At 42.4% G+C, this 10,907-nt stretch overlaps 1 protein-coding gene across 1 annotated transcript; it reads right to left on the bottom strand.

The window, feature by feature from the left end:
- Nucleotides 1–5,006: 5,006 nt before the first annotated feature.
- LOC131680550 (uncharacterized) lies at nt 5,007–5,588 on the bottom strand. The gene has a single exon (XM_058961264.1). It carries the CDS (start codon nt 5,586–5,588, stop codon nt 5,007–5,009), a length of 582 nt encoding a protein of 193 aa, XP_058817247.1.
- Nucleotides 5,589–10,907: the final 5,319 nt, after the last annotated feature.

The following is a 10,907-nucleotide window of genomic DNA, read 5'->3' as shown; positions in this document are numbered from 1 at the left end:
TTCGTACTGAAATTTCCTCTCTTTACTGTTCCCTATTTATACTCTCCGCAAGCAGTTGAGTGCGGTGTGCAAATTGTGTCGCCCTATTGTGTATGATAAACAGCCTAATCCTCTGACAATGCTCAAAAATGGGCATTGTTAAATTATTGGTGCCGTGCGCACTGGACAACAAAGGCCAGCTGTATTTGCCGTAGCAGTGCACACTAAGCTATTGGTGTCGTTCCTATTGCCATTTCGTTTCTTCTACCTGTCTACTGCTATCGCCTTCGTTCTCGTGTGCACTAGGTTGGGATGAATTTTATGGCAACCGTCTTGTGTTCATTTGTGGTGCCGAATATCGAAGGCTTGGATTGAATGCCTTTAGTGTATGATCGACCTTTGAGTGATGGAGATCAGAAGAAGTGATGCTGATCCGCAGGGTGAGTATGGCATGCTTTCGGGGTAGGTGTTCGCGGTTTTTTTGTGTGTCTCGAATATGGAGTTTGAGGGTGAGCCGCAACATTCCGCCCACCAAATTAATTTTTTTTTAATTTTCTGACTGTAATGGAAGTTTGCTTAGACTGTGTACTGACCGTACTAGCTCCGTCTCCGGCGTTTTTAAAGTTGCCAGTCGAGCGTTGCTGTCCGGGCTGCTGTGAAGTTGGGTGACTCGTCCCAGAGTTCAAATTTGAACTGGAAGCCTTTGTTTCCGGATCAAAACCAAGTCGCCTATATGTAGCTCCTTTGAAGTTTGGTGCCACTTTCTTCTCCTCTGTAGTGCAGGAAAATATTCCATACTCCACCGGTCCCAGAAGTGCTTCTTGAGTTCGCTGATGTACTTAAATCTCACGTCGTAGTTCACATCGTTACTGGGAATATAATCTTGCTGATTCGGAGCAGTTAGGGGTCGGCCTATCAAGAAATGTCCGGGCGTTAGCGGTTGTAGGTCGTTTGGATCGCTGGAAGCTGGAGAGATTGGCCGTGAATTCAAAATTGCTTCAATGTCCGTAAGAAGCGTTGAAAATTCCTCAAACGTCAGCCGCGCGCGCTGAGTCACCACCGTGAGATGTTTTTTTGCTGATTTTATTGCTGCCTCCCAGAGACCGCCCATGTGTGGAGATCCAGGCGGGATGAAGTGCCAACACGTTCCGCCCATCGCTAAATAATCTGCCACTTGATCGTTATGATCCTGCGATCGAGCCTTCTGGTACCATTCCTTCATTTCCCGTGCAGCGCCTACGAAGTTGGTGCCGTTATCGCTGTAGATATGACCGCAATGTCCCCGGCGTGCTACAAAGCCTTTGTTGATAGTGATCTCACTGCCTCCAGGTGTACTGCTCTTGTTGAAAAACAAATGAACACCGCTATGTAGCCTTTCGTTGTGGGCGAGCCAGGTCCTCTTCGTTGAACTAATGTAATTGGACCGCCATAGTCCGCTCCACACACGTAGAACGGGTCCGATGGTTTCGTTCGCTCAGGTGGAAGATTTCCCATTATTTGTTGTAGAAGTCCTCGATTTTGATTGGATTTGTGACACGGTATGCAACTCCTTACTATTTTACGTGCCAGCTGTCGTCCACGGGGTATCCAGAATATCCTTCTAACCGAGGCCAAGAGTGATTGAGCACCAATATGATGATTGCGTAAATGTTCGTATCGACAGAATATTTCTGCCAATTTGCTATCATGTGGTAGTAAAATAGGATGTTTCGTCTCGTATTGGAGTCCTGATAGTGGGAGTCTTCCGCCCACCCTGAGAAGATCACCATCGAGGATAGGAGTCAATTGAAGCAAGGAACTATTTTGCGGTAATGGTAGTCCTTGCTTGAGAGCGTGAATTTCTGCTGAATAGGCCCGTTGTTGCGTGTGTTGAATGTATAATTTATGCGCTGTCTTGAATTCGCCTGGACTTAATGGTCCTAGCTGTCGTTGATGTCTTTCGCCCTGGCAGTTCTTGATGAACCGCGTTATCCATGCTGCCACTCGAACGAGCCTGGGATATGTGGAGATGATATTCAATAACTCTGATAAATCCACCATGTTGTCCACGGAGATAACAAAGGCTTGGATATTGGGGTTGCGCCTTTCCTTCTCGATTATGCGTTGCTCTGATGTTGTAATCACTACTTCCGCGGAGTCTGCAGCATCACTTGGTGTCCAAGATGGACCATGCCACCATAATTGAGATGTGGGCGAGAACGGATGGTGCTGTTCCTCGGCTAAGTAGGTCAGCTGGATTGCGTTCACCAGGAATATGCCTCCAATTGACCGATGGGATAACATTGTTAATTTCTGCCACTCAGTTAGAGACAAACGTTTTCCAACGTGTTGGGTCTCCTGCGATCCATGCCAGCGCAGTCGTAGAATCACTCCACGCCACCGTACCATGAATACTCACTCGTAGAGTCCCTTTTACTGTTTTGATTAGTTGGCTGAGAAGCATCGATGCACACAATTCCAGCCTTGGAATGGTTGATCGGTTGATTGGGGCCACCTTCGTCTTTGAACACTCGGGAACTCACATTGCCTTCTGCGTCAATAGCTCGAAGGTAGAGCACGGCGCCGTACGCCATCTCGGAAGCATCGCAATATCCATGCAGGTAAATCCGTACGGGTTTGTCGATTCCAATGCAACGACGGGGAACCTTGATTCGCCAAAACTCCTTGAGGAACCTCAGATACATTCGTCAGCGATGGTTGAGCTTCTCCGGAAAAGGTTCGTCCCAGTCAATGTCTAGTTTCCAAAGTTCCTGCATGAACGTCTTAGCGAGGACTATTACTGGGCCAATTAACCCGAGTGGGTCGAAGATTTTTGCAATGGTTGAGAGCACTTCACGTTTGATGAAATGCGGCTGCTCAGGATCGACCGCTACATCAAAGGTGAAAAGATCATCCCGTACTTGCCATCTAACACCGAGAGTTTTCAATGATGACTCAGGATCTAGCTGGTGAACTGGTTCTAACGCCCTCTCTGATGCCGGTATATCAGCCAAAACTTCGGGGTGATTGGACGCCCATTTTCGGATTGGGAATCCTCCACCGTGCATCAAAGAAGTCAGCTGCTGCCGCTTTTCCTTTGCTTCTTCCACCGTATCAGCACCCGTTAAACAATCGTCAGTGTAAAAATCCTTAACTGCCTGCTTGGCAAGTGGGTATTTCTCACCGTCGTCTTCTGCCAACTGTTGTAATGTCCGAGTAGCCATAAAGGGGGCGCATGTGGTTCCGAACGTAATGGTATGCATTCCATACTATGCTAGAGGATATCCTGCTTCCTGCCACAACATACAGATGAGCTTGCTATCTTCGTTTGTAACTTTGACTTGTAGATACATTTTTTCGATATCTCCAGTCAAGGCAATGCGGTATGACCAGAAGTTGAGCAGTATATTTTATGAGGTGTCCTGCACCACAGGACCCGTCATTAGCAAATCGTTCAAAGCCAGTCCGTTCGATGATTTTTGCGATGCATTGAAGACAACACGGAGTTTCGTAGTAGTACTGCTCTCCTTGATTACCGCATGATGTGGTAGGTAAATGATTGTCCCTGGATTAGGAACTGGTACGATTCGCGTAGCGTATCTGGCTTGGATGAAGTTAGATATGTACTCGCTATACTGGTCCCAGTGATTCGGATCCCTTTGCAAACGTCGTTGTAGTGTGTTGAAAAGGGTTATATACCCGGTATCTCCGATGGTGGAGGGATTTTGACGAAATGGTAGCTTCACTCTGTATCGTCCCGTTGAGTCCCGTGTAGTGTGGAGCTTGTAGTGTTCCTCGCAGATGCGTTCTTCTTCGGTGACATGTTTTACTGTGATCGCTTCTTCCAGCTCCCAGAATCGGGCCACTAGTTGATTCAATGTGGCTGATTCTTCCGCTACTCCGATTAAGCACGATGTAGTAATGTCACTTCCGGCGGTATCGTCACAGAATCCGGCTACCACCCACCCCAGGCAGGTCTCCTGTAGCACCGGTTTCGTCCTTCCCAGCGAAATTCTCTCGGAGTCCAACGGATGATAAAAGAGGCTGAAACAGTCATCCGCAAGTGGTTGGAAGCTTTGTAAGTCCCAGTTGGAAATATCGACGAACCGGTAAGGAACCGTTCCAGTAATTTCTGGCAAAATTGCACAATGCACTTGCGCGGCATAGTTAGCGACACGGGATTGAAGGATTACGGTGACGGCGCTCTTTAATTGGGTCGTGATTCCAGAGATTCCCCGAAGTGACATGTTTAGTACATTGGGTTGAATCCCGAGTTGCTTGGCTAGCTCTGTTGTTATGAAGGAAGCTTGTGATGCAGAATCCAGCAGCACGCGGGCACGATATGGTTTTCCGTGGGCATCCAGCACGTTAACGACTGCGGTGGCCAGCAGCACGGAGGAAAAGTCATCGTTGATCGAAAAGTTGCTTGTTACTGCGAACGAGAGCTGCGGCGCTGCTGATTGTAGTCAATCGTGCAGCAAAGTATGATGATTTTGTTTGCAATTTTTACAGGACCCAGCTTGACACAAGCCCGTTCCGTGCTTAGCTTTTAAACAGTTTTTGCACAGTCCGTACTTTTCCACTAGCTTGAGTCGGCCCTTGGGAGTTACTGCCTTAAATTGCTGACAGAAGAAAGGCGGATGCGGTTGCTCTTTACAAATGATGCATTTTCCAACATGGGAATTGCTGGTAGCCACGAAACTGCTACTGCGTTGTGGCGCAGCTTTACACTGTCGGAGGTTTGCCTTTCCAGCAGATGATTGTGATGTTTCTAGTGCATACGATCGTTGTTCGATGAATAATAGGAAATCCTCTAGTGACGGTGCTTCCTCCGACAATGTAGTTTTCGTGTACCACAGCTGTCTTGTTTCATCATCCAGTTTTATAATCAATATGTAGATCAACCAGCAATGCCGTTCCTCCCGTTGAAGAGCCTTCAAGGCCCTCGAAACATCGTCCGCGGTTTCGTACAGCCGTCGCAGTGCTCCGACCGACCCGACCGTTGTAGATGGGATGTCCATAAAACGCTGCACATGTTGGTTCACAATCTAGTCCTTTCGGTCAAATCGTTTCCTCAGCGCTTCTAATGCACCTTCGTGTGCATTATCCTTCACCTTCAGATGCTTCAAAACTGCTGCGGCTCGTCCCGTGGTGTATGTCTTGAGGTAGAACAACTTCTGGGCCTTCGTCAATCGGTGGTTATTGTGCACTGAGCTCACAAACAGGTCGTAGAAAGAGCTCCATTCTCCATAATCGCCCAAAAACGTTGGTAGGATTCCTTTGGGTAGATGTAGCTCTGGAGCTGGGTTTAGAATATCCTCCATCGGTGATTGCGTCGGCCGTTGCCGAATTCTGTTAGCGAATTCCCGAACAGCTGCTTTCGCTCGGTTGTACATTCCTTCCAAATCATTTGCCTCTTCGATGACATCCCTGGCTGCCTCGTCGTCCTCGCAGAGATCGAGGGATTGATTGTGGAAGTCCCGGTACTCACTCCAAGTCTCTTGCAGACTGTCCATCTCAGCTTCCAGGTCCTCTGGTCGGGCAGTGGTGTCATCCATCCCGTTGATCCGGTTGATGATAACGTTCATTTGGTCCTGGGTAGCTGAACGTCTTCTCTCCAGTCGGTCCATGGTTTCCGAGTCTCGAAGGATCACTTGTATCCTGTCTACAGCGCCAAATGTTTTCGCGGGGAACTTTCCTGTTCCGTTAGTGGTATTTCGGTTTCGCGGGGAACTACTGTTCCGAAGAGTAAAAGTTGCGGGTGTGTTATCCAAATGATTTATTAATGAAATTTCCTCTCTTTACTGTTCCCTATTTATACTCTCCGCAAGCAGTTGAGTGCGGTGTGCAAATTGTGTCGCCCTATTGTGTATGATAAACAGCCTAATCCTCTGACAATGCTCAAAAATGGGCATTGTTAAATTATTGGTGCCGTGCGCACTGGACAACAAAGGCCAGCTGTATTTGCCGTAGCAGTGCACACTAAGCTATTGGTGTCGTTCCTATTGCCATTTCGTTTCTTCTACCTGTCTACTGCTATCGCCTTCGTTCTCGTGTGCACTAGGTTGGGATGAATTTTATGGCAACCGTCTTGTGTTCATTTGTGGTGCCGAATATCGAAGGCTTGGATTGAATGCCTTTAGTGTATGATCGACCTTTGAGTGATGGAGATCAGAAGAAGTGATGCTGATCCGCAGGGTGAGTATGGCATGCTTTCAGGGTAGGTGTTCGCGGTTTTTTTTAATGTGTGTTTCGGATATGGAGTTTGAGGTTGAGCCGCAACAGTAGTGATCAGTAAAAGTGTTGAAAAATGAAATTTTCTTCAGGAATAAAATTTTTTCTTAGGACTTTGAACATTGAAGCCACCTTTCAATTTTTGTTCAATAACTTCATCACGAGTGCTTACGGACTCCAAATTTCGGGCAGATTCATTTTTATTCCGCTTCCAATTTTTTGACGTAGGACTACGTCTTTGTTTTCGATATGGGGGTGCACTTTGCAAATTCCGCAAAAATGGTATGTAACGAAAAGTGGTCCAATTTCAAACGCATATAATTCAGCAAACTCACGATAAATTTTCAAATTTTTTGCACATATAGCCTCGAAATACTTCTAAGAATAGATTCCAATAGATGAACCCAAAGATTTTTAATATCATGGCATGAAAAATTTTAATAATGAACAACCTAGTCAAAATATCGCGCAGTTACACACAGAAGATAGCGCTTCCCAAGTCCAGCACAACAGATTTGTGTACCTAGCGCGCTACGCGTCTATGAATGACGTCATCATCGACTATTTAAAGAACGGATTTGGGCGGACAAGCTCAGTTGCCTGTTGAACGGAAGTCGGAACAGTTCACTGCGCTGTGTGTTTTCACAGCTGAGTTAGAAGTCCGTTACACTGGCTGTGGGGGTAGGCTACCCAGAGCCGTCCAATATGCGACTGAGCTTGTCCGTTTAAACACTATGCTTTCTTTTGTATTGTGCTCGTTTCCATCACACTTTTATGCACACTCTCGAACACAATTATTCGTACACAAAATCGCTTGTACACGGTTAACATAATGTCGTGGTACTAGTTGTCTCTTTCGCTCTACCCATCTTCATCAGCGTTAACTCATTTTGCTTTGTGCGCCTGGGTTCAGTGTTTGAGGCGAATGTGTAGGTAGGTATATCTAGTTTGTTAGCTGGGTTACCATATTCACAGATTTTTCTGCAATGTCACAGATTTTTCACAATTTTTGATCACAGATTCTTTTTCACAGATGGCAGATTTTTGGCATCTTGATAAAAATTTCAAAGATTTTTCGGAAATTTATCATAGATTTTTTTCCTGTTTCAGTTATCACAGATGGTAAAAACATATTTTTCAATATGTAAGAAATATACTTGCTTTATTAAATATTTTACATTAAGTAGTATAGTCCTACGTCTGCAGTTCGTGCAACCCGATAGGGCTGCCCCTTGTAGTTTTTCTATTTGGTTTCGGTGGGAGGAGCTCTTTTGATGGATAAGTCCGAAGAGATCTCGCGTCTTCTGAAAATGAATTAATTTCTGCCATATCCAAAGCAACAAGTAATTTATACTAGCTAGTGTTATACATGCGTTTATTTCTCTCCGTAACAACATTGTAGAACATTTAAAAACATTGAAAATTATTCATAGTTTATACAGTTTTACATTTCTTATAAAAGAAATGTACAGAATTCGCTCAAACTTTCAAGATTTTTTCCGAGGCCCGGAGGGCCGAGTCTTATATACCAATCGACTCAGCTCGACGATTTGGGACAATGTCTGTGTGTGTGTGTGTGTCTGTGTGTGTGTATGTAACGGACAAATTCTCATTCGTGTTTCTCAGCAATGGCTGAACCGATCTTATCCAAACCAATTTTAAATGAAAGAACTAAAAAACAGTATGAACGCTATTAATTTGTTTTTGATTCTGATGTTTAGTTTCCAAGATATGAATGTTTGAATGCGTAAAAATGGCGTTTTTTGCAGTTTTTTTCAATTATCTGCCGAAACTGACATGACAGAATAACAATTTATATGTTTTTAGACAGCTTTAACGAATACCTTTCGAACAAGCTATAGATTGTTGAAATCGGACTATTATCAAAAGAGATATTAAACATTAAATACGGACGAAAGATTTTTATCATTTCCCATTGCCAGAAATATGACCAAAAACATATAATCTATTATTAACGCCAAAACGGCTTATTTTAGGTCAATTGTATCTTCGGAGAATTTAATGGAGATAATATGCCCTTTCTTTTGGTATTGTGCTGTTGCTGATTAATCCCCCTATGAGTGAGATATTTTCACAAATTTTCTTGGAAGTGATTATATCTAAATGATGCCTTCAGCAAATTTGTAGCTCTTACTTTTGCGTATAACTTTACTGAAGACTTCAAATATCTATTTTGAATACTTTAAAAGTTATGGGTTGTTGTTTGTTGCTTACTCTTTGTTGGCTATTTATTGTTCAATATAGTAATAATCCATTGAAATAAGCCAAACATTATTTCGATAAAACGAATTTTTTATTTCATTTTTCTATCTACAACCGCTAGAAATAATCACCGAACACTTCCAAGTTGTCTGGAAGGAACTTGATAACTTATCAGTGGTCCTGATAAGTAACTGATCTATTGGTCTTGATTTCACAGTTGTCTAATAGCATCAATATCAAATTCCTGCCTGAAAACATTCCAATAGAAAATTCCAGAGTTCTGTAATCAATAATAATCCTCAGATTTCTTTTCAAATTGAGCTCGCTTTTGTAGAGATGTACTGTAATAAGGGTCTTTATTTAATAGAAAGCGAAGTTAAAATTGATTTAATGTCTATGAAACATAGAACTGCTCACCAAAACATTGCATAACTTTCAACATTTGCTAAAAATGTTCTTGCCTTTCTCATTCACTCTAAAATTCGTCAATCTAATCCCGACCCGGAGGGCCGAGTGTCATATGCCAATCGACTCAGTTCGTCGAGATCGGAAAATGTCTGTGTGTATGTATATGTCTGTATGCGTGTATGTGTATATGTGGAAAAAAAATTGACCTCTGTTTCTCAGAGATGGCTAGACCGATTTGCACAAAGTTAGTCTCAAATGAAAGGTACAACCTTCCCATCGGCTGCTATTGAATTTTCTATTGATTGGACTTCCGGTTCCGGAGTTACGAGTTGAAGAGTGCAATCACACAGCAAATTCCCATATAAACTGAAATGAAAATTTTTCAAAATCAAATTTGTATTTTGGATGCCAAATGAATTTAAAATGCATGAAACATTGAAATGCATGACAAAAATTGACTTTTTTGGACTTTGGTACATTTTTGCCTTTCTCATATAGAAAGGTTATGCAATCACTCTAAAAATCGTCAATGATACCGGCCCGGAGAGAATATGCAGTGAGGGGTTGCTACTTTAAAATTAAAACTAGTTTAAAATTTGTTAACAAGTTAAAAATTTTCGGCAGGACCCGGATCTCCCTGATCTTTCTCCATAATCCGCCGCTGGTTTCAAGCGATGTTTCAGTATCACATAGTATCTCAAGATCGTAGCTGTCGATCCGTTGTATGTATGTGCAAATCGTACTGAACATGTAATATTCATTTCCACCATTGTATTGAACATAACCAGCCATGGAATCGTAGTCTGGACAAATTAAACAAGCACAATTGCACCACTAGGTGGATTAAAACAGGTTTTTATTTTGGGAATGCGTCGAGTTGAGACGAAAACGTAATATGATTAATAACGAGGATAACACTTTCCGAATGTAGAGAGAAATTTATGAAAAATGACGATTTCCATTCGACTCTAGCAGGTCCTGATCGATTTTGATGGGCATTTGATTTTTGTTGTATGACCAATTATATGTATAGGTCAAATGTTCAAAAACAGTAATTTAAGGTCAAGATACCATCATTTTGAAACCGTCAATTTCGGAAGTTTAGTATCTTCAATGAGTTTTACAAACGTTAAACAGCGCATCATTTGATAAAATAATTTTGACGGTATATCGTCCAAGAAGTATTTATGGTGAATTTTCTCGGGTTAATATTCATGACAAGTCTCAACAAATTCGCTAAAGACACGAACTCTGTTACTATTTTCTGAAAAATTAATTCTGCATAATTTTATAACTTCAAAAATTACGGTTTCGGAATTATGCCGTTTGGACAGTAAGATCGATTTTCACCAAACCCCCACCAAACCGAATTTCTGGCTACACCGCTGACTTCCAGTAAGTAAAAACAAAGTCGTTCTACACTCGTTCACAAGAAACGTCTTCGAATGCTGAATATCTATTATAATACATTAAAACCCCGATTTTATCAGCCAAATATGAACATCTGTTTGATGGGCTCTAGCAGACGAACAAGACAGAATTCGAGTAAATCCTTTCTTGAGCACGTTTTCCTTATCATGGAGATGGAAATATGTAAAGTAAAAAGTTCATCATAATCAGAAATAGTTATCAGACTACATCAAGGGACGGGAAGAATATTTTAACAGCTTCAGTTTATTATAAAGAAAAAAATTGCCCGATTTAGTCAATGTACCCATTTTGTCAGCCTAAAATACACCATGAGACTGATAAAAATGGGTCTTTATTGCATGTATTATTCACTGTGTTTCACATTAATAGGTATATTTCACTTTTGGGGATTTTTTTATTGCATCGAACTACAACAATTTTTAGGTATGCAATAAAAATTGGACTAAACCGTTTTGCGCGTTTAGGGCACAAGACCTAATTTTAATTAAGTTTTGTATTTTTTGTGTTTCGAATTCATCTCGTCAGTAACTAGCACCATCTGGGTGTCTAGTTAGACGATGTATCTGAACTAGTACCCAAATTAGCACTAGTTAGACACAAAAAATTCCAAACAGTTCACACGACATATGTGAACGCCTAAAGCCACATGTCCC

The sequence above is a fragment of the Topomyia yanbarensis genome, chromosome 2 (genome assembly GCF_030247195.1).
Source record: "Topomyia yanbarensis strain Yona2022 chromosome 2, ASM3024719v1, whole genome shotgun sequence".
In the NCBI taxonomy this organism is placed as follows: domain Eukaryota; kingdom Metazoa; phylum Arthropoda; class Insecta; order Diptera; family Culicidae; genus Topomyia; species Topomyia yanbarensis.
The sequence above is the reverse complement of the archived record's forward strand: the minus strand, read 5'-3'. Positions and strand labels throughout refer to the sequence as shown.